General features: G+C 35.6%; 1 protein-coding gene across 4 annotated transcripts in view; it reads right to left on the bottom strand.

Moving 5' to 3' along the window:
* iqcm (IQ motif containing M) overlaps positions 1-25,715 on the bottom strand; it is a 92,522-nt gene that overhangs the window by 46,487 nt on the left and 20,320 nt on the right. For 3 of the 4 annotated variants that reach the window (XM_069188537.1, XM_069188555.1, XM_069188560.1), the window contains exons 6-9: positions 21,147-21,426; positions 18,442-18,520; positions 17,589-17,668; positions 3,948-4,150 (exon numbers count right to left, since the gene is read on the bottom strand). In XM_069188537.1, the coding sequence (XP_069044638.1) occupies positions 3,948-4,150; positions 17,589-17,668; positions 18,442-18,520; positions 21,147-21,426 (642 nt within the window). The remainder of the gene's footprint in view (positions 1-3,947; positions 4,151-17,588; positions 17,669-18,441; positions 18,521-21,146; positions 21,427-25,715) is intronic. The other variant, XM_069188546.1, reaches the window with a different exon arrangement.

Here is a 25,715-nt window from a genome sequence, read left to right as displayed (position 1 = left end):
CATAGGATATTCATTATGATGCTCTTTGGATAATGATGAAATGTCTAGAGGGACCATGTATACAGTATACAGTATTATGTGTTCTGCTGGTTAGGTATTACCTTATTAGCAGGTGATACAACAGCTTCTACTGCAGTGACAAGTACCTTGCATGGATGGCAGTTGAATGGTCAAGATAACTCTGGACAAAAAGTTGTGTAGATTAGGTGGTATAAAATGATTGGTGGCTCCAGCAAGTGCCCTTATGTAAAATTAAAAAGATTTGCCTGATGGCTTTGGCTTTTTAGAAGGCCATTAAAAATAAGGTTGAAGCAGAGGGAAATTGGATGTTGTTCTACTGTAGGTTTGTGTAGCTGTTGTGCAGCTGATGATGTGAGGACTGTTTTGGCTCAGGTTAGAGCTTTGCCAACGATGTGTGAAGCACATCCCTTGGCAGTGTTAAAAGACTGCATTTAAAGTGATTATTTTCTGATGTCAGGCTCATCACTGACTTCTCAGTATGCATAAATGATGAGGAATTGAGAGAAAAAGTGTTTTAGAATATTTGGGATAAAAGATGCTACAAAGTAGGAAGCTATTTGAATCAGTTATTTAATATTAGTTATACAGGTTGAAAATCCTTTATCCAAAATTCCAAAATCCAAAAACCTTTTTTGGAATGCTGACATGACACGCCACAAATGGAAAATTCCACAAAGTGCGGGATGGTTCCACCATGTACAGCTCTTGTGCGCTGATAAGAGTTTTCATTTTATTTACCTGTAATCATATTCAATGCTTTGTTTTTATACCTCACATAAAACTTAATACCTGTATAGAAAAAATTAAATACAAATGGCATACGTGTACTGTAACCTTTTAATCAAAACATGACATCGTAGGTGGAGACTAATATCTTACCTTTCTGATGGTATTATGTTTAAAAAATTATTAAAATTTATATCAAACTACATTCAGGGTATTTGTATAAGCTATATTATAAAATGTAAATGGATATCGTGTTTAGACTTGGGTCCCATCCCCAAGCTGTTCCAATTTATAGATGCAATCAATATAAAAATATTCTGAAATCCAAAAAAATCCGAAATCCGCAACACTTTCGGTCCCAGGAATTTCGGATAAGGGATTCTCAACCTGTAATTTTAGAAAGATAAATCTAGGGCTTATATTCCTTTGAAAATCAATGTATTGGTGTTTTGTTTCCACTTGTGTATATCTGCAGAACAATACACAGAAATTAGCAAACTTCACTACAAACCACAACTGATCAAATGTTTAGAAATGTGTGCATAAATAATCTCTGAACTGTTAGCACTGCAAATTGTTTGAGTGACCTAAGCTGTCTTTGTGTGAATATTTTATTAGAGGGAGTTTTACCAAAGAAATGCTTATAAAATGCTTCATAAATAAAACAAATTACAAGTTGTCTCATTGCTTAATTAAAATTATATATTTTCACATTATATATATTTATTCACTTATCATTGAGAATAGAAAAAAGAACATAAAAGTGTAAGGGATGGAGTTTCTCAAACCTTGTTTAAATTTTAACAGTTCAGTATTTTAATGAAGTGATTTATTGGCAAAGTTAGAATATTCACAAATGCATCCGTCAGACATTTATCCATTTCTTGTCAATAGCAGTCAGCCATTCAGTGTCACATTACCAATCACATGAAATGTCTTGCCTTAGCTGATTAGGTTAGGTCTTTGCAGCAGGAAGAGTATGTAATGCATATAATAGCACTGAGGCTGTGAAATGGGACATTCAATGCTTATCGATTGTCCTGAATATTCATTGTCTAGCCAAAATGTGATGTGTGCAACAATAATAACAATAATGCATGGAAGCCTGGTCATTCCTGAACATCAGTGGAGTGCCACATTAATAGCTGGCTGAACCCTGCTGCTGTGGATGTCACACTGAATTATGACACAAGCCCCCCTTGAAAAGGGTATCTTCAATTGAGTTTGTGATTCTTGGTAGTGAAGCATCTCGATTACATTCTCCAGTGATTTTGCCATAGTTTTCCCCAGCCTATTAGGAAAGCTGAGATTCACAATTCAAATGTATTTTATTTGCAATTGTACATTGTTTAAAGCCTTCAAATTGAACCAGGGATAAAGGTTCTCTTATCTCATACAGTATACACTGTAGCGATATTTATTTTGTGCATGAATAGAATAAATAGACTATACAGTATTACTATTCAGATTGCTATTCTACTTCCTAGGTTTTAGTAAAGTAATCCAGATGTTTTCCAGATAACAGTAATGTTAGTGGACAGGGTGTCTTAAAAAGATACTCCTCATAGGAAAAGGCTTATGTTAGAAATGTACAGTAGGTGTTGTGTTCCATTGAATTACAGTATGTTCCTTTTTAGTACCCTATTTTCATTAGTGAACTGAATTCATTTTCTGGTAGTTTTAGTTTCAATTCAGAATCAAAATGGCATCATATGATATAGATTTTTGTGTCCGTGGTTTGTTCTTTCAGTCTTTTGCTATGTTATACCCATTGCTGATGAAGTTTAGTAAGAACAGATAAAAAGAAACCTACTAGATAAATTAACCTCCATGAAAACAACTAGTCAGTACCAGCTTGATCTGCATTTCCTCAGGGTCAAACTCACAACTACAGATGACATACTGTATACTGTACAGTACAATAACAATGGCTTACAGTATCAGATGGAGCAATAATGAGGCCCAGTGCTCTCATGTGACATGCTACTGTATATCTGATAAAGAGTACATCTCTGTTAATATAGTGTATACTCCAAATACAACAAAATTCTACTGCTCACTTTTAAGGGGTTGGAAGATTTAGTTTGAAAATCTTAACTCCCTACACGGGATTTGTGCTCTTTGGTCTTTTTTCAGACAGATGAACCACACAGATGAACTGTAAGAAACTTTTCTTACAGTTCTGTTTTGCCAAAGCTGTAGAATGATCTTCTAGACATTAGGTCTGGCGAGTAAGTGAGCATTTTCCTCTAACTTGCTTTGAGTTCTGTAATTCATCATACTGTATTATTTATTTTAGGTATAGTTGATCTTGCAGTTATGACTCCTTCAAAACCGTTTTAGGTGAAAGAAGCAGCTGAATTTCTAATCTGTTTATACAATACAACCTTAGGGAAGTGTAGAAGGGTTCTATCAAAGAGTGTAGAAAATGTTGCATACTTATTAACTTTCTTTTGTGCACCTAAATATTTGCTGTATTTACTTTATACATATACATATTTACACATACAGTTACATACAGTTACATAAAATACATTTACATTAGTATTTACAGAGCATAGCTACTGTAATAAACTAAACAAAAAAAACTGAACACATTAATTACATTCAGGAAGGGTACGTAATTAATATGAAGCATATCTAGAAATCTAATCTAGAAAGTGCCATACCACTTGCTATACAAAAGAGCTAATGAGCTAAAGTAATTAAAAATTAACTTGCACTTTTTGAAAAGAAAACAGAATCAAGACTAATTTAGGCTAATTTAGAAAGAACAACTTTTGTTAGTTACAGTACATCTGCAGTTGTATATAGCTGAAAACACAGATTTTAATTTGTGGTTTATACTAATTCACAGTTTTACCTGGTAAAATCAAACTGTAGGATTTGATTTACAATATTATGAAAATCATCTCAAAAGCTGAGGGTGTAACAGAAGCTGTTAGTGTCAAAGCAATATTTATCTAGAAACTAGTTTAAATCGTTACATAAGTTATAGATTTAAAACACTATGGAGAAAGCTATGGGATGTATTATATCACATATGGAGATGGGAATATCACACTATTGTTAAGTATCCTATTTATAATACAACCCATGCATTATTTGTAATGGGGATAATTGGGGTAAAATGAGAGATAATTCCCCTGATTTTGATGTACTGATGCTGTACATAAAAAGGGGATTCATCTGTGACAAACCTTATGTTTTGAAATCTCCTTTGTAGGCGGTGTAACTTCATAAAACACTGATGTTACCCTTTTTTCTTGGAATGAGGACTCCTTTTCTGTTCCTTTTCTTAGAAACTTCAAAGACTCAGCAGGAATACTTGTCTTCTCAGCAGGAGGGGCTCTCAGAGAGCTTTGGGACATGAGGCCTCTCCAGTCACAGTATGATTTTCCTCCTGTTGAATTGAAAGAGTAGCTTCAGTACCCTATTCACTTGAAAAATCATTTTTGTTTCTTTTTCAGTCAAGTTATTTTTTGATGATTGTTTTCACTTAAGATACTTATTTTAACTATAAGGCTGAAAGTTACATGCAGTACCACCAGACATAAGCTGCCCAATTTCCCTTTTAGTAAATAAAATCAAGGTACAGTATATGTTTGAATATGTTTTGATAAGTTATAGAGATCATACAAAACTATGTAGAGACATGACTTCATTGAAGAATGCCTTTACCAAGTTTACAAAAATACAAAGAGATTTAAATACTATACTGTTCAAGCACATATATAGAAAGTATACAAATGGGATTTTTCACATCTCATTATGTTGCTAATTCAAACAGAAAAAAAGAAATGGGATTTTTTTGTCACTGCTCTTCTGTCTCTATAATGTCAAAGTGGAAAAAAAAGTGTGGATTTAAAAAAAATATATAAAACACTGATGTCTTAATTTGATAATTATTCACACCCTTTGCTATGACAATCCAAACTGAGCCAAGGTACATATAATTTCCTTGTAAGATCACTATAGATTTTGAATTAAGTCCACCTGTGGTCTGTTCAAATTAGATAACATGATACAGAAATATACATGTCTACAGTATATAACATCCCTCAGTTCACAGTGCACATCAGAGAAGACCAAAGAGCTGTCTGTACAACTTATCTACCTACCCCACAGGAACAGTGCTCTGACAGTGTTGAGTTTCCTTGAGCCAGGTAGTTGACAGTTAATTTTCACTCCAGCCAGTCTTTCTGTACAGCAGATTAATTCCAGCTGGTCCTACGGCACTGTTTCTGAATTGCCTGCTTAATTCCAGATGATCATTCAGCATCCCTCACAGCAGCTTCATTCCAGCCTATTCTACAGCACCAACTCTTAGCTGCTTCTGATCAGCTGGTCCACCTAGTCACTTGGCTTCCACCTCAAGCAAAACCCCTTACACAGTCCTGCTTATCTGCCTGCCTTTGCCTTCAGCTCCTCTCCGCTTCCACCACAACAGCACTTGGAAAACTCTGGCATAACAAGGGGAATAGAAACATATCTAGATTGTTGAAAGCTCAAAGGAGTTCCCAGGAACACAGTCCGGTCCATCATTAGAAAGTATGAAGAATAGTAAACCACTCAGACTCATCCTAGAGCAGGTTATCCTCTGAAACTTTGCAACAGAGCAAGAGGGACCTTGGTCAGAGAGGTAAAGAATAACCACACTGAGAAAAATACAGACTTCCACGGATGAGATGGGAGAAACGGCCCAGAGAACAACAAACTCTGCAGAGAAAAAACATTGACCCCAAGCATATACTATACACAAAATATGAGCCTAAAAACGTTACACCCTCATTTTTAAGATCACTTGTAAATTCATCCGCTTCACTAATGTATTTTCTTGAGGCAACTTTTCAGCAGAAAAATGTGATTAGCATGGTTTTTAAATGACCATGCAGTTCAGACCAGTCTAGACCAGGCTTAGGATTACAAGACCCATCCAGTTTTGACTTTATTGATACTTCTGGGCCTATACTTAAAATGACAAAGATTGCTTCAATAATGCATCTTCTTTAGGCAAAATTTTCAATTTTCAAAACGCAATTAACGTGGTATTTAAATGACCATGTATTTCAGGCCAGTCTAGGTTTAGGATTACAAGAACTATCCAATTATGATACTATTTATACTTCTACCACCACTTGAAATGACAAAATAGAGAGATTTTACCCAATGGAACACATTTTCTTCACACTTATTTTGACTCACTCTTGGAATTACAATTCATGAACTATTCAATAAACTCTAAGCAGCCAAATGTATCCAAAAGAAAATAATTCAAGTTGCATGAAAAGTATTACTCTTCCTTAAGTTCACTTGGGCCCCAAAATACAGCCATGAGATAAAAAAATATCTAAGTACCATGGGATTGATAACCCTAGCAGGCTATTAAACTGAGCAATTCTCTCAACAGTCTATGAACTCTGTATACAGCAGATTTGAAAATGTTCCTTACTACACAAAATATAAGCCTAAAACAATTCTCTTGAAAAAAACTTTTTTCATGTTTCATTATTAGCAAAATTTTCAATCAGCTCAAAAACACTTTTTGTATTTCAGTCCAGCCTATGGTTTGGGTTAGAATAACTATCCAGTTTTGACAGTCTATACTTTTACTTCCACTTGAAACAACAAACTAGAGAGAGTTTAACCAACGGAATGGGTTTTCTACCCATTTTTACTTCGACTCACTTTTGGAATGACAAATCCTGAACTATGCAATAAACTAAGCTGCCAAAGCTATCTGAAAAAAAAATCGAAGTTGGGTGAAATTATTACTCTCTTCATTTCACTTGGGCCCCAAAACACAGGCATGTATTTAAAATTTTTTTAAGTACTGTAGGAATCCGAACCCAACACTAGCTGGTTTTAAACAGAGCAATTCTCCAAACAGTCAATGAATGCTGCATTCATCAGATTTGAAAATATTCCTTACTACACAAAATATGAGCCTAAAACAATCAATTCCATTGAGAAGAGCTCTTGTACAGTACATGCATTTGCTCCAATAATGTATCTTCTTTAGGCAAATTTTCAATCTGCTCTTAAAAAACGCTGTTAACATGGTATTTAACAACTACACCTCCTCTTGCTTAGAAAGTCTTATGCTGTTACCACATGGTATACTTACAACAGAAGCTGCTGTGAATGTTAGTCTGCCCACATATGGAGCAGAAACCCTGATCAGTTATCATACATAGGATTTAATTATTTTATAATGCTCAAAATTATTATACCAAAATATGAGATACCATTAACATTTGTCTCTAGCCCACTTAAACACTGCCAGAATAAAAAAGAAGCAAACAAAATGAATTTGATTAAATTAAATTGTTAAATGTTTGATTTTGGTTTTTTTTAGGTTTAACCTTAACCTTAATGACCTATTCCAAAAGGAGAGTTACAGTACATAAAGTATGTTATTGAACAGTTAGGTGAGTGATGTCACTGTAACAGAATCAATGAACAGCATGCACATCTGTGCAGAATTTAGGAAGTACTGCTCTACTCCAATCAGGATTCAGTCATAGCCACTCATGGAATCATCTTGTTTCAGAATAGAACAGCATGTAATGTACATCTCAGACAGGGGAGAATTTGGCAATGCCAAATGGACAGACCTCTCACCTAAGGCAAGACTTATTATACACTAAGATCTAAGTGTTATTAATATTTTTTCTTTTGCCTTGCCAAAGCAGCTTTGGCATCATTGTAAAAACAGAAATGTGGCTGAAGAGGGCAAAAGCTTCAGTAGGAACTTCAAAAATCATCAAGAAACATTTGGCCAACTGATCTTTGAGTATAAAAACTTTATTTTTCACACCATAATGCTCAAGAGTTAAAGTATTAATCCAAATACATTTGATAAAGTATTTAATGATAATAAATGCATATTTACTTGTCTTTATATGAATGTGAATGATTGATTTAATTGTAAGAAAATGACAAACTACGAGGAAGACAATAACTCTTGTTAAAGATGATATTTTAACTCTTGTCTTTGTAATCCCTAGGTGTATGGTCAGCCTTTCGTGTCACGGCAGATTGATTCACAGATACTGTATATGCTATTACTCATGTTGGTTTGTTTTGCATGTTTTGGTGTCATATCAATATATTGTATATTGTATATTTAGAATCTGTGAGTGAGAAAGTAAATCATTATGTTTAACTGATTCCTAACAGTCATCAAAGTGGGGTGGTCAGCTTCTGTGAAAAGCACAGTAGCAAATGAGCCCTGTGATACAAGGAAAGACAAAATTACTTACTTTCTGGTATAGACAACAAAAATAAGAAATTTGAAGTGTAATAAAATCAAAATCCTAATATTTATGTATCACCTAAGGACAGAGTACTTAAAAAATATGTCCATGGAATATTGCATATTTAAGATTTTAACTAAATTTATGTTGTAAAAAATAATATCATTTGTGAACAATAGTAGTATCAGAAATAAATGTACATAATAAGTACATAATAATTTAATAAACTGCCAAACAAACCATTGAGATAAATATTTCCAGATTTTGTATACAACAAGCTTATACTATAAATGTATGCCTCTGTAAAACCTAGCTAAGAATTTCATGTGAAATGTCTTGCAAGTAATTCAGATACAACTAAAATGACACCTCAACATTTGCTGCAGTCAGCTCCTTAATTCACTGTCACAAATTGTGAAACAAGTAGTTTTTCCTCAAAAGTCATATTAGTTTTAATAATTTCATAATGTTGTAATATCCCCAATACATTTATGACAAGTGCAAAGTTGTCTCAGAAAGATAATAATTTGTCAGTATTTTTGAGGATGGCTTCAGAGATATATGTGATGAATGATGGATGTCTTAGCACATTGACAAGTGAGGAAGCAAAAGTAGCAGGGTAAAAGAGGTGTTCTATGACCATGACTATTTTTCAAAGCCAGAGTTAGAGGTCTTGCGATGGTACAGTGCATCTATGCTTTCTACGTCTGTAACACAGAATCTGTGCCTTTTAATCCCACTGCAATCTTATTTATCCATTATTTATTGTTGTTATTATTATTTTATATGACTCATTCTTTTAACCAAAATAGGTACCTTAGGACTTTATACAGCTGACTATTTTAATGAAGCAATATGAGTAACATGCCTTCCTAAAGACCTTGCCCCTTCTGGACTTTTTCCAGGGCTGAGTCCAGACCCCAACCACTCCTCCACACTGATGGCTCCCTATTCTGCATATTAGTTTGGTTCTGCATGTTAGCTTGCTATTTATAGTCTGCAAATATGGTGTTATGTAAATGGTAGAAAGTAAAACAGAGGACACCTTTGTTGTAAGACGTTTTACTATGTATTAAGTTAACAAGTACTTACTGTTAGTACAGCATGATATGAAATGTTTATATTTAGTCTATTTTGCCTTGTACATAATATAGGATATATCATTGTTTAAGACATTTTTAGATCTGTTTGCTTACCAACCTGAAGTCTTATTAATCTGTATACACTTAAAGAAGCCTCTCTTTCACGTATTTCACTAACCACTGACCACCTAGAATCTTACAATGTCAAACTTCAAGGACTGTATTCAAGACAAAAGGATAGCTAGTACAACTTAAAAGAACTAAATTATAAATGTAAAACTTTCAATAGACACTGTTCAAAATTTCAAAGTAAAATGCAGTTGAAGTAAAATCGAATTTGTTAGGATGATAAAAGCTCTTATTTCCTGTGTCATGAGCCACAATGATAGTGCTGTGATTCTGTATCCTGCTCTACCATACTATTATTTCCTACAGAAAACTGATGTGTGCAGTTAAGAGCTTCCTCTATGGCATGAGACATAACATATTACTTTGTTATTTTAACTCTTTACTCCAGCAGGCTAAGCAGAGAGAACCAAAAAAATGGTAAGGTTTTCAGAGTAAAAATGGGATACTTCAAAGGCTTTTTGTTGCAGGTAATATACATATTCCTAAATTAAAGAAAAGATTTCCCACCCAGCCCTGGGAAAATGATGACTCAGATTTCTATTGCTGTGACCACAGTCTTTTCCTACTTGCTTATTTCCTTTATTGTCCCAGATGGGAAATTTGCATTGTAGCCAGGTAGAACACATAACAGAATACATAATACATTTATCACAATATGAACCCGTTTACAAATAAGAAAATAATGTCACACTTTGACCTTAAATCTCAATGTTACTCTCATACTGGAGCTCTGTATCTCCATTTTAGGACAGCAAACATGGTATCCACATATAGAGTATATCACAATCAGTGTACAGCAGGTTTTCTGGGCGTTCTTAAAAAGAAGTATCTATTTAAGAAGGTATCAGCTTATACAACACAGCTGAGTTGTTTATTCCATATTTCAAGAACTTTATAGGTGAAAAAGTGCCTCCTGTCCTCAATGTTTAATGCACTTCCATATAGTTTTTATTTGTGCCAGTTGGGTGTCCTTTTTAAATCCTAAAGAGGTTTTTGAAAACGTGTACTGTAATGTATGTATTCTTCTCTGTTCAAGACTAAAAAGGTTCCATTCCTTCTGACTGTCAGTGTTGGACATTTGCTTAAGCCCCAGAATTGAATAAATCTCTGCTTTTAATTGATTTATTCTTGAGATAAATCTGTTCTATGCTTCAAGCAAAAATAAAAAAAGGAGCTTAGTCACTCTTTTAACTAGGAAATTAAAGTTTTCAAGTCCTTTGTTTTTACTTCTTTATCAGCAATACTATTAATAATTAAGTGTTGTTGTGGATGTCCTATGATGGCCACTACTGTTGTCTAGTGCCCTGGGCCTTAAACTTTTGCCTGAAGGACCAAGTTAGGAGAGAGAATGGTACAGTATACTGTATAACATAGAATTCTGCTCAAGGTCTGACCTGAAACAAGGCCTTGTGACTCGCCAGCTACCATAGACTTTTGTCAGCACACCTGGATATTTCAATATTTATCCCCATTAGTAATTCACTCTGTCCAAGCTGTCACCTTTGTGCAGAAATATAATCCTTGTTCAGCTCAACACTAACCAGGAGGTCCTACTCAAGAGAACAGACTGTCAGCATGAGGCTACAGTAGGACCTTCTCTTCCTAACATGCTGATGCTGCACCAGGATCCTTCTCCATGAGTTGCACAGTTGTTGAGTAAAATTCAGAATTCAACATTATCGATCTAGAGAATATAAATTGCTACCCTAACACATTTGAAATCAATTTAATTAATCTAAGTAACGATATTTAATTATGAGTATCTGAATGTTGAGTATTTTTATGAGACTGTTTAACATGTTAGTACAACCAATGTTATAGTAAATGCATAATCCTTGTGTTTGTATCTCTTTGTAATTTTGATATCAGTTATACTGTATCTTGATAACTCTTCGGTAAAAGATTTGCCATTTGTACCTACATTACAGTAGGCATATTGTTTCATGTATTTCTTTGAATGTTTTTATGTACACATTATATGTATTGATAAATGTGAATTTTGAATCTGTGTGCAGACTACTTGTTATTCTGTTGATTGATTTTCAACAGCCAAGAACATCTCACACAATTTACTGTTACAATTAATAAATTGTGGCAGTAAATTCACACAACTCCTACACTGCTTTTTTCATTAAATTACATAATAGCATGAAAATATCTAAAATTATGTTGCTTTAAACATAATATTTTTATAATGATCTAATCTACAGTATGTGGGTCATTGATTTCTAATGTTTTATTCACTGCTGGGGTCTCTACTTAAAGCAGAACATCCGTGCACTGTTGTCAACTATTCTCTACTGATTTAATATCTATTTGACCTAACTCCACTTCTTTTCAATTCTCTCTCATTCCTCCATAGTCTGCTTTCCTGAAACTGTTTCAATTCATACTTCAAAGCATGGGGAATTAATTTAAAAAGGAGAATAAGAAATGCTTCTTTTACATAAAGAGGTGTGGGCATCTACAACTAGCTTTCTAGCCAGGTGGTTGAGCCACAAACTCTGTGCTCTATCAAGAAATGTCTGGAAAATATTCAGATTCCCTTGGTTACTGATCTACCAAAGAGGCAAGATGGGCATCCTCTAATCTGCAACCTTTTTAATGTTTATAATGTCAATGGTCACCTTCAAGCTCCACAACTGTACAGCACCGCAGCATCTGCAATATGAAACAGCTTTTTCAAGTTGCTAGCAGGATCAAAGTAACTTTCATCATTTCCCTTGGAATGATCTCTGTATCACACCCTTGCAAGAACTGTTTGGTTGTATCCTTTAAAGTCAAGGCCTTCACAGGCTCTATGAATATCTTGTCCTTTATAACTAGGAATACGTTCGGAATACTATATTCTATAGAATGCTTTACTTTGTGTACTGTAAGACAAGATCACTTTATTGGCAATATACAATTTCTTGTATTAAGAATTTGTCTTTTCACATACCCCAACTTGCTCTCCATGAGACACACAGACAAGGAGAGAAGCTTGGGGTCAGAGCACAGAGTCAGACATTTACAGTACTGTATATGGCACCCCTGGAGCAGTTGGGGTTAAGGGCCTTGCTCAGGGACTCAGAGTAGGATTCCTCTGCCAGCCACGGGATATGAACCAGCAGCCTTTCAACCACAGGTGCAGACCTTTAGCCACAGAGCCATCACGTAAGTTTATTCTGGAATGTACTGTAATTAGTTCAATTGGAGGCTAATGAAAAATAGGGCACTGTATCATAGACTATATTTTATCAATTTACTGTATATTTAGGACAACCCATAGCCTATCCAACAAACAAACAGCAAAGGTAGAGGGTTAAGTTTAAATGTCACTTCATGTTATAAGTAAGGTGGACCTTTACTGAGCAAATAAGGAAATAATTTTACGATTCACAATATTGGCACCCTATTATGAAAATGCTTTTCCCAATGCCTCTATCCAGCATCACAACCAGTTTTTCTATAGGAAGGGTGTCAATGGGAACTGTGGTGGTTGCCATGGCTACAGCTATTGGCAAGTAAGGACAGTTGTTTGGGAAACAATCGCCAAGAAATTGAGTAGCCAGGCCCTGATTAGTGATATTGTCACAAAATTGCAAGTGCTGGCCAAAGCAGTCCTTTTCCCCAAATGATTGCACCACTGTAAAGCACTCAGTTATATCAAAGTGCAATTTATTTATCCCAACAAGAAAAATACAAAAAGATTTACAAAACAAAAACAGCTCTTACAACAGAGCCAAAAAAAAATCCCCAAAAGATCCAGCATACATACTCTGACACCCTTAATCCTTTACTCCCGAACATCCAACTGAACTAAAGTTCTAGGCTAAGGAGCAGCTTATATCGTTTGTAAACCCCTTCCCCCTGGAATCAGCCATTGTCCTAATGATCTTTTTTACACACAATGTTTCACAATTCATTCGGTCTGGTCATAATAATTTCCAAACCAAAAGAAGTAAAAAGATGTATCCAAAAATAACATTTTACCGCTTCCCTTTTAGGCCTTCCCCAAGTAAAAGTAAAAAAGGAATCTTCCCATTGAAACCTGCCTGTGTTTTTTCCTTTACACGCTATAAATATGCCTTTAGAACTAGGGGTTAGGTTTGGACCTTTGGAGCCACCATAGGCGGACATCATGACAGAACCAGAAAGTCTCAAACAGCAAACAAACAAACCGTAAGTACCACACAAAATGATAGTGCTCTCTATTCACACGGTCGCAACAAAAATGGACAATACACTCAACATGTATGCTTATATGGTAATGTATCTGGATGCCACTACTGTATGCCTCAAGTTAACAGTCAGTTTTTGTATTAGCTGTGTTACATTAATCTAATCACAAGCTAAAGTGTAATTATGACCATTTCTATGCAGTAATTGGATACCGAGAATCCTTTTACAAATCAAGCTTTTCAACCATATTGAGCCTTCCAATTAGGCCTGCAAAACATATTCTTTATAATAAATGAAAATGCAATATGTGCTGAATTTAAAAAGTGCTACATTTGTAGCAGTGTTTTAATTAAACAGTATTTCACTCAAAACAGATATACTGTAGAAAACCCGGAATTCTTTAAGCTACCAAAGTAGCAAAGTCAAGTACCAGCTCAAAACTCCTTCAGTTCAGAAATTTGCATTTTCTGCTTAATAACCCCCCCAAAAAAAAACATAAGTAGTGGTTATCTAATTATTTTGTTCTTTTGAAGGATTTTGTGGTACAGAAACTTTAATTACACAAATCTCCGAAAATTAAAATATCATAAACAGAATCTCTCAGATGTAAAGCTCAATTATCATTTCCATTGACATACTTTTTCTTTGAAAAGGCTGCTTATAAAACTACTACATACAGTAAAATAACATGTACTATTCTAGGTATTAATAGAGCTGTTAATAACGTATTTAAACACGTTTGAGTAGTTGTATTACTCTAACCTCATAATTGAACCTTGGCCATGTGTTATTAAAATCTATGAAAGCAGGGCTATTATGCAAGAAGCCAGGCCGCCTCATAAAAAAAGATAAAAAAGGAGACAGAAATGAGGGACAGCTCGTATAGAAGAAAGGTCCACTAAATTAACACAGGTTTGCATTACAGACCTGGCATTACTAGCAATTAGTCTGACATTTAATAAAACACCTTTCTCAGAACTGCTAAGACACTGTCATTCGGAAAGTAGCCTCAGCCATGCCCAAGCTCAGGCATCTCTGCTCGCTGGTGCTTCTCACACTGAAGATTTGTAGCATTCAGTGCAAAATGCTGGTCGGGTGGTTATTCTAAGCATTTTTTTTCCGCTAATGCTTACAAATCAGACGTTTAATGTATTTTACTTTAGAAAAAGTAAAAAAAAAGTGCTTTAAAAAGTAGAAATGTTAAATCCAGCGGTTAACTATATTTATGTTTCCTCATTGGTAGGACATACTGTATTGCTTAGAACTAAGAACAATACATCAGGGACCTCTTTAAAAAAAACCTTAATGTGGGTTGTATGCAAGTTTCTATGTTTTTCATAACATGGTTACATTCTTGATCCCATCATACACATAGCCCTACAATTAATCTTATTATCCACCCCCATAATATAAAAGCTTATTTACTTTAATATGAACACCTATCCTACCTCACAACCTGCACTGGGAATGTCAAATCTAGTCAACAAATATAACTTTCGCAGTACTGTTTCTGCTGACAATTGTATAAAGGAGTAGCATTCCTAGATCACTACCAGTTCTGGTATGTTTTTTACTGTTGTACTTGGATTCCACAAGGCTAAGCCATGTGTAGCCTGATCAAGGATAACAGCCAGACCAATGTAGCCTGACCAATGTACAACCAATTCTTTAATCTAGATGTTCATACAATACTGTGTATTGTAATAGAAACAATTGGAAACCAATAAAAATAGTTATTTCCAAAGAAATCACATGACAAAGTAATGAGTCCTTAAAAGTAGCCCTCTGTTTCTTTGCTGCTCTGTTACTGTAGCACAATGATATACAATACAAACATAGTTCAATGGCATTGTTTCATGAAGTCTCATATGCTTGTAAGCCAGCAACAACAGCTCCTGCCAAAAAATGAAAAGAGGAGCAAACCTTCTTATTTGTGTACTTTTACAGAAAGGTGAGAAAGGTGACACATGCAAATTGTCAAACCAAACTTTGAAATCAAACACTAGCAGATAAGCCTTAGGCTCAATTTAAGAATCTGAAGTTCCCTCCGTGAAAGCAGAGTTAACCGCTATCCACAACAAGATGCAACTAGAGTTTTCATATTTTCCTTTAAGTAGAATCATTTTCTTGAATTTATTTTAATGTGATTTACCAGTAGTTTGACACTCAGTTTCTATATTTTCTCTGAACATTAAATCGTTTTTTTCCTTTTTTTCTCCAAAGACTGTTGAGCACCTCACTCTTTCACAACCCTGCCAAAGACATGATTATGAATTAATTATGAGTAATACAGTTAGAATAAAAATTTTGAATTACTTGGATTCATAAAAGCAAGAGCAAAATCCTAGGCAAAAAGTAACTGTTTTCTTGTCATTACCCTACTAAGTATTCTCTTCTAAAGCGTTCTTTTCTTTATGAATCATATTGGCAAATATTTAAAGTCTGTTCAGCTGTCAACATCTATAATGGAGTTGATCTGCTCTGTGCATGAGCATCTTTCTGTGAATTAATCTGTCAACCTTATCCTTGGAAAAAAGTACACTTGCTACACACCACATAAAAAAGCAAATACAGCATAAACTAAATATACAGTATCAATTTTAATATTGATTGGTATTCTACAATTATTTAAAGCATCACAATTATCAGCATAAAAATTGTATTGATAAGGGTTTTCAGAATGGCATTAAAAATGTACATAAACCGGTTGGCAGCAGTGATTTTAAAGAAATGGATTAAATCAATGGATATATTACTTACAAGAGGTTTACAAAAATGAGTGCTGTATCCACTTATCTATTAAGAAAAAGGTGTTTTGGACACATACAGTAAATATGGCAGTGAAAGGTATCATGTGGTAATTTTTAAACAGTTTTTAGTTTGTCCTTGAAAAAAATCCTACTAAGTGTTCATATTCTTGTATAACACAACCAAACTCCTGACCAGACATACAGTTCCTTTACTTTGAGATCTCGATGAAAACAAATCTATTTTTAATCTACATTACGATTTGCTGCCCACTTCCTTAAAATGGATAGATAATGACACATAACACTTTCATTTGCAATCAATCCCTGGTATTTTTTGAAATTTTAATTTGACAATATTTAAAATATTTGATTTATTGATGGAAATTTGCCAATGTACTTCTAGCCTGCATGCCAATTGTACAGTTGATGAAATGTATACATCTACTAATCATTTCTAAAATTGCCAAAGTACCTGCCAATGCAATGAAAAGGAGTCATTTTACATTAGGCATGTAGGTGTATACAATATAGACCCATGGCTTCAGTCTATGTACAGTATCTAAGATTGTCTATCCACTAAAAAAAAGTAAGGTCTTCTCCCCTAAAAATACATGAGATGATTAGTTTATTCAAGTGTCTATGTAGAAAATGTTAAATAGGAAACCATTACAATGTTATATTGATCCATCCACTTTCTAACAGCTTTATCTAATACAGGGTCACAGAGGTGCCAAAACATGTCACTGCAGGTGTAGCGGAGCTAGTTCGGATACAGTGATGTAGCAGGGACCTCAGCTGCCAGGGCTGGGAGAGGTCTCTTTAGCTCATGCGGCTGACCTGGGTTTGCGCCCCAAGTGTTGTGGGATGAAACGGATGGCAGAGGGCATGATCCCACGTGGAACCGCAACAGTCACAAGGCAGGGTAAACCCTTGACAGCACTCCAATCTATCACAGGCTATTAACACCAACACAAGGATACTGTGGTTTCTGTCAGTACTTATCCAGTATTTTGGCAAAATTTAAACTGGCTATATTCCATGCAAACAGAAGATTGCAAAGATTTCTTATCCGTTTTTTTTTTATTCAGTGTAGCTAGTCAAGGCTTGCATAAAAGTTCTGGTTTCAATATTGCTTGGATTCAAGGGCAAGGTGAGATTCTGACAGCTTTAGGTACTTAAATAATTACTAGCTTAATTTGCTATCATTTTAGTCCATTTTCAGCTGTATTGTATTATTGATTATGTTGTAAATTGTCTTTTTATGCAGATGACTAGAGACTCACAAAACACCAATAAAAGGAAATAAGTCAGTTATATCTTTTTCTCATTATAATTATTTATATTATACAACAACACATGCTTGTCACAGTTACACGGAGTCTCAAATGCATTTCTTTAGATATCAACATTTTCAAATTGTGGGCACCTTTTTTACACACATAGACAGAGGAACTTACCTAAACAAATTGTGGGCAAATTATCATCATCTGGGTGAAGTTTGTTTTCTGCAAGCTGAACAGGTCTTTTATATAAATTGCTGAAAAAATGGAAATACAGTACAAACTGATAATGTACATTTTGTAAATGTTCTTGTTTTAATTGAAACCATTTATCTGCACTACAGTGCTGTGCAAAAACCTTACACATCTTAAACACAATCAACTTAAAATATGTTCTAAGCAACAATGATTTAAAGTCCCACTAATTATTCAACTATTATACCAAATTTGGTCTGTTATTAATACATCTTATTTTGGGTGTGAAGAAACCAATTCAATATAGCAATCATCAATTCATCTTAATCAAGATCTTCACACACTTCAACCCAGCTGTTTAAGGCAAACTGAAGATCACCAGACAATATAATATGTTGTACAAGATAAACCATTCCATTTACCATTTAGATTTAAATTAAATGAGTGGGAGGTGGTCATCATTAAAAATTTGTTCTACTCTACAAATTAATATAGTTAAAAGGTGTACATCACAATACAGATCAATATTATCTTGAAACAAAATGGTTAAAATTTAAGTTAAGATACATTTTTATCAGCCAAGATCACAGAACTATGGGTATTTATAAGTAGGAAAAAAAACAAATGAGTAGAGCAATGAGAAATGACTTTTGCAGAGCGGTACAGTATGTATTACAAGGTAATTACATTAAATAACACTGAATGCAAGAGGTCATTAATTTTAAGAAGTAAATCCACACACAAGTACTTGGGAAGTCCTTGGCCCAGGATCATAGCAAGTAGTGTTTTAGAAGCAATTTAGAAACATTTTAATAAAATTCTTTATATTTATTACCTGGTTTGACTTCTACCTTTTTCCATTTTCAGACTCACATTCTTAACCATCAGCAAAATATCATTTACATGAACACTTCCTACAAAAAAAAACAATTAGTAAATCAAAATGCAAAAAAAACCAAGTTATAAAAAATTCCACCATGAATTAAACATCACATTTTATGATCAACCTTACTTTTGTGTGTTGAATAAGATATTAGAAATCAGTGTAATTTACACAAGAGTTTGACAACGTGCTTAAAGATGGTAAAGTATGAGAACAGATCTTTAAACAAAATGCCACCGATACAAATACTTTTTTTTTACCACAGAGAGTAAAAGGAATTTACTCTCCTATGGCAAACCATAATTTCATTTAGTATTACACTTGAACACAGTGATAACGTTATACTACATATATGAACATATTGTATATGCCCACAGGCTATGAACCAACAGAATAATTTTAGCTCTGGCACAGGAAAACTCATTTCATGGTGGGATATAAACTGTTACTGAAACAGCTGGTAACTGCCTTAATGGATCTGCAGCATCTACAGGATGGGTCTAACTGAAAATCATGGCAGAAGGGATGAAAATGGTTAGCAACACGATTTAGTCATCCTGGAGGAATATAGTGTTTACAGTGTAGTGAGGGAAGGCGGGCAGAACCTATGATCTTGTAAATAAAACCGACATCACTTTGTGAAAAGTCTTTAAACTTCACTCCCAATACTTGTTCAGCACTACTGTGCCATGTTAACACACCTTCAACTTTTTCAGCTGGTTATGGAAAGTGATTTGCTGTTGTGCTTTCTTCACAATGGTATTTACATTGCCATTTCCCATGTAATGATTGTTCTGACAAACTTGGGGAATCTTGACACAATGACAATTTATGATTGAAGGTCAAATCAAGGTGCTCCGTTTCTCATTGTGAATGATAACTTTGATTTGTCCACAGTGAGCTCCACTTAATCCAAACACCAGTTTGTAAATGTCCCCTCCATACATACTGCAGCACTCACATTCACTGGCACTTTTGATTAGTCCCACAAAGCGTCATCAACATCTTTACTGTCTCCTGAGTAGAAACAGGAATTTGTATGCAGAGATTAAAAAAAAAGTGGAGAAAGTATGGTGGACTTTCAGTAGTTTGTTCCCGGCTTCTCTTCTTCCTTGTTAGCAATCGTTATGCCAAAAAAATAAAATAAAGACTGTGTGCAGGGCTCAAGCTGGTGATATCCCTGTGCTGTTGCAGGAAGTCCTTATAAAAATGTTACAAAAAACGCAAATCCTTAACCGATGGGCAGGTGAAAGTTAAAAAACCAGGCTGGGACAGTTCAATCGAGACAAATCCATATCATAAAGGCAGAAACTAGCGAGAGTCCAGGAAGCAACGATGCGATCAAAACTGTAAGAATGGTGCACACAAGGAAGCTCCAAAGAAAATCCGAATTAACGAGCAACAGTAAGGGAAAAGAGGAGGGTTAAAGTAGTAACAGGAGTGAAAGGTGATAGGAAGATTAGTCACGGCGTGAGCATCTAAGTGGGTGCGGGTGGGAATGTTGAAGGCGTTTGTTAGAGCGTGATCATGTGAGTGCGGAATGCATAACATTCCTTTTCTCTCTCTGTGCTCTTAATGTGATCTTATATTGTGTGTTTCTGTACTGCTCATTGATGATCATTAACCCACAATCTACCTTGGTACACCAAGGTAAATGTTACAATTGTTGTTGCTGAAGGGACCCCCCAGACCTCAGCAAACATCCTCTCTGCTTTGAAGCTAGAATGTTTATTCTTCCAAGTGTCACAAACTTTATCTAAAATCTAAGATACTGTAACGCTATGGGGTTCACGTGGGCGCCCTCGCCGCTGCCGCATCAGGTCGGCCCCCCACCGTCTGGGACTCGAACCCGGGCCTCCAGCATCACTCAACAGCGACTCAGCCACTTGAGCCAAAGGGAAATCTCCCATCAGCCCGGCGGCTGCAGTCCCTGCTATTCACAGGAAAGGGCGGTGACGTCACCACGCTGGTAAGCCGTCTTTCACAAGCAATGGAGGCCATATGCGTTACAATACACTTCGCAGTTACCTAAAGCTGTAACAATATACTGTATATATTGCACTATGGCTTTATTTAATATAAATTCATATAAAATCAGACATATTTTTTGTTAATATCTGTTCAACCCAATTTGTGCATTTAACTATTGTACTTTAGGTCTCCACCCTTTAGAATAAAGCTCCAATGAAATCATCTCCTAAATTAGATACAATACCATCTCTGAATGTTCCCAAACAGAGGTCAATATTTGTACAGTAGCATTGTAATTTCACTAGTATCATAACAAAATATGGCTATCTTGTGCCGTGCATTGTTTACCAGTCAATTCCAAGATATGACACACCATGCTGAAAAATCAAAAATATGTTTACAAATTGATTTTTAAACTTTTCTGCTCCACAGTAAGATTCTTTCTGATTTCTATTGAAATAATTACAAATCTTTTCCAGCGGAATACATGGTACTGTAGATTTTTTCAGTTTAATTTTTATTTACTTCAGCTTCTATTTGGAGATTGATCCAGATTAGATCTCCTCTGCTTTTTCAAAAAGTGACTAAAGTCCTCAAGTTATTGCTTGAGTCTGAAGTTAAGCAATTATTGTCTCTGGCTTTTATGAAGAAAGACAATTACAGAAAATTTAATGATAATATCCTACCTTCTGGTTGACTGGGCAAAGACAACAGACTTTGAGGTGTATGACTTGTGTCGCTCCTCTCACAGACAGCCATAGACATTTCAGATCTCTGTTGTAGTTGAACACTGTGAGTTTCTGAAGAATTGTATAATTCTTCCATAGATATCTTACTCATAAAAGAATGGCCATCAGATACATGATTCCTTGTTTTTCTCCTCAGTGTTGGAGCACTTTTGATGAGTTTTGGTGATGCATTATTAGAGATCCTTATATGCTCCGCAGATACTGGTCCACAAAAATCCTGTTAAAAACAAATCTGAATAGACATCTGATTTGCAAAAGCCAAGCAGAGAAAATGAATCCAATGCAAAATGAAAGCATAGCTCCCTTCTCTACGAGTATTTTCTTCTTTCAAGTGTTCATAGATAATGAGAATAAGGATACATGACATACAACATTTTAAATAATTAAAAGTGATTTTAACAGTGCACATTTTAATAACCCTCTTATCATCAAATGTTCTTCCCAAATTCCTGTTTTCAGGCGAATTTGTCAGGGATGCCCACTTTAGCTTTTTTTTGTTCATCTTGTAACCTCTACCTTAGACTTGTTGTCAATCTCCTACTTCAACCCCTACTGCCAATAATAATACACATTATTGCATTGAATACCGTATTATGGAGGTTCCAAATTATTAAATGTAGAGAATATCTCTTTTTGTTTCCCTGATTTGCTATTTTTGATGATTTTGGTACTTTGGGAGGGATTTATATTAATTGGTAAATAATATCACCAATATCATCAATAATAATATTAATTTAACTCCATGACTGCTGTTAAAGTCTGCAGTAGAGGAAGCCTCTTCCCTTCCTATTGAAATCTACTCTGCTTTACATGCCAGTACAGTAAAAAGCTTTAAGAACTTTTTAAATAGGTAGATTTTTACTAAAATTGACTGATTTTCTCAGTTGTCTTCATGGTTATGTCTCCATAATACTAAATGGATCTGCTTGGCTTGATAGTCCCACAGTTCCATTTCTCTTCCCCCTTAGACTATTCGATGGCAACATATAATAAAAGCATAAGAGCCCTCACTGAAAGATTGAGCAGAAGCCTGGCTTCTTGCAGATCTCACCATGTAAACTTTATACTGGGGTATCTATAACATTATAAATTGTTTCAGACCCATAATTACTTATTTAAGATTTGCTGTTTACTAGAAAGACTTGCAAAAAAACCAAAGAGATGGCGTATCTATTCTATTTCCGATAATCACATTTTTACAAACAATTTTACTTTATCTTTTAAGTATTACAGCAACAATTCACTCTACATACTTGTGGAATATTCCCCGTTAACACTTGGCTCTGTTTCTGGATGATGACGCTATGCTGGATCTTTCAAAGTGGAATGAAAAGATCTGGCAGCTACTGTATGATTGCAGTTACAATTTTTTTGGCATTGTGTTTGGAGCACCACGTTCACTCTACTGGCATAATTGGATCCTGGCCTGCCTTGCTACTATTTATATGGAACTTTCTACTGCTGAGGATGGTGAAAGTTTGGAGTTCTGTTGCTAATGCACAGAGGGGTGTGCTAAGGGGTTTCGTTGTAGCTGTTTGGCTGCATTTGTGGAATCCCATGTATAGTATTTAGGAACTGAGAGGAGCTTCAATGAGGGGAAATGGGTAAGTGGTTGGTTTGTATGTAGTAAGATAAATATTTTGTTTGTTTTCATGTTGTAGCTCTATTTTGTTTGAAACATCAATAAATTATAAAGAATTGATCACCAGTAAAATCCACTTCTATTCAGTACTTTTACAACAATAGCTATGGCTAAACATTTATGTTAATTATGTGATTTATTTATTGTACTGTATATGCATGTACTGTATAAGGAAGAACAGTGTTCTAAAATGATTATAACAATATACATTATTATATTGATTTTAAATAACAATACAGTAACATAAAAATGTAATATTTTTTTCCTGAATATAAATAGTATACATTTTACAAAGAGGGTGTACTGTACAGACATTTGGACCAAACTAAACATTTAACCAGCTTATACATATAATAACGAAATATATATCTCTCTCATCCTAGCGTTAATCCTGCATCAGCAGGGTCTGCTTGTCGGCACGCCGCTCCATTTGGTGGTTTGAACCAAATCTTTGAGCTGACGTTGCCATTAAATGCGACCGATAATACTCCAACCGACGCGTCACTCTGCCTGCCATCAGCGTGGAGGGGAGGGGGAGGAGAACAAAGTAATGTAGCCAATTCATAGAGGGGGATTATTAGGAGGCATGGGAAATTTGGCCAGGACACCGGGGTTACACCCCTACTCTTTTCCAGAAACACCCTGGGATTTTTAATGACCACAGAGAGTCAGGACCTCGGTTTTACATCTCATCCGAAAGATGGCGCTTGTTTACAGTATAGTGCCCCCGTCACTACACTGGGGCATTAGGACCCACATGGACCGCAGGGTGAGCGCCCCCCTGCTGGTCCCACTAACACCTCTTCCAGCAGGAACTTTAGTTTTTCCCAGGAGGTCTCCAATCCAGGTACTGACCAGGCTCACACCTGCTTATATAATAAAGGTTATATAATAACATAATATATTGTATGAAATAATTAATGTATCACTTTTTACTGCACAAATTACAAAATTATTATTAGTGAAATAAGAAATCTTTTTATAGCAGGTGCACTGGTATTTTATTGAACAGATGTGACATAGATAAACTAATTATTTGATTAATATTTGTCATCAACAGAGGGTCTACACTGTTGGAAGCCATTCAAGCTGTACATCTGAGATGCATATTTTGTACTAGGTTGCAGATGCTGTCTTGTGGGATTAAATCCCATTCCTCTCATTAAGTGTGGTAAATAATGAACCTTGCCTTTAGTTGTTTTTAATCCCTCTGGATGATAGCCAAGTGTAGGGGAAATCTGCCACATTAACCCCCGATTTTACCGTCCAGACTGAAGTTGTTGTTCACCTATACTGGTGGTGTCCAGACTGAAGTTGCTGTCTAAACCAGATTTTGACTTTACATCAGTCCGCAACTGCACACCTAGTTAACAATGAAGTTCCATGCTTTAGAAAGACAGTGAAAACAACCTTGACACGGTCAATTCTTTTTGACCGGACTCGTTCCTTATCCGTCTTCCTACTTGTTACTTTTGTGACAGCCTCCCCTGTTCTGAGTTACCCTATCCATCTGTATCTAAGACCCCCTACTCCTAGACTTTTCACTAACCTGGTGGCCATTAACCTTCCACTACTATGAGTGTCTTGCCATGAAACTGAGCATTTCCTGAATCTCCCTGTGTAAACGGATGCCTCAACGGATACCTTGTACCATGAGATGCAGCCTCTCACTGTCCCCCTGACAGTGAGGCTCTTATCCACTCTCCCTTACTTACATATCTGCTGATGAGGATACAGTTATCCGGTATCTCACTACGAGACACAGTCTCTCACTGTGCCAGTGAGGTCTAGCTCCCCATGAGCTGACTTCAGGAGCCTCCCCAAAGACTCTGTTACTCACTGCCCAAACCAACCAGTGAGGGACCGACTTCCCCAAGTCAACCCATATTGCTTACTTACTGAACCTTTATATGGGATACAGGCTTCACCCAGGTGAGCCCAGTTCTCTAGTAATCTATTGTGTTTTTTCCACTGCATATGGAGTGTCTCACCAGTGCCTTATGGTGATGAAAACTCACCTCAATTGACACTCCATATCCAGTTGCCCTCTTACAATGCCACATGTCATCACAAGCTAATTCTAAGAGTCTTGAATGGGACTCAAGTCTGGTGATGAGGCTGCACAACAGCACAACTGGTACTGTACATTCTCAAGACTGTTGTGAGGACTGTTGTGAGGTTGTGTGCATTGGTCTGCAGGAATATTGGATGAATCCACATGATGGATAATAAGTGCAATCAAGTTGCCATCAATCACTTGTTGTGACTTGGTGTTTCACATACAGCAGGAGTACAAAATGTTCACAAAGTTGGAACATAATGATGTGCCAGTCTTTGTGACGTATTGTTATTTGTGGCTGATAGCTTATGAACTGTTTAGTTATAGAAATTTGGTTTTCGAAATTGCTGGTTATGAATACACAAGTTTTTAAGGACGATGAGCTGACTTAGTCCAGACACAATTGTACAGATAGTGCGAATGGACTTTGGTTTGATACTGTAAGTGAGATATGCATACAGAGGGCATAAGACAAACTGGCCATGTGTATGACCTACTCGGATTCTCATGCAGTTCTGCCATATGTTGTAAATTCATAAAACACTACTTGCTTGTACAGAGAACTTTTTTACGTAAGATAATCTGCAGTATGTGTCTTTATGTTTGGTAGACAGAGAGAATAAAAACATTCTTGTATGCTGATGGATTGTGCTATTTTTAAAATAAACTGTTGCTTTCACACAAAATTGCCTTGATTGCCTAGGGATACAGCAAGCTCCCAGAACCACGAGTTGCAATGTAATGGCAACACCCTTCATGTGTGCATACACACACTCAGAGTTTGGAAGACAGCAATTAGCCTATT

This window comes from Lepisosteus oculatus, chromosome 1 (assembly GCF_040954835.1).
Source record: "Lepisosteus oculatus isolate fLepOcu1 chromosome 1, fLepOcu1.hap2, whole genome shotgun sequence".
Taxonomy (NCBI): domain Eukaryota; kingdom Metazoa; phylum Chordata; class Actinopteri; order Semionotiformes; family Lepisosteidae; genus Lepisosteus; species Lepisosteus oculatus.
Note: the sequence above shows the minus strand (reverse complement) of the source record. Positions and strands in the feature narration are given on the sequence as shown.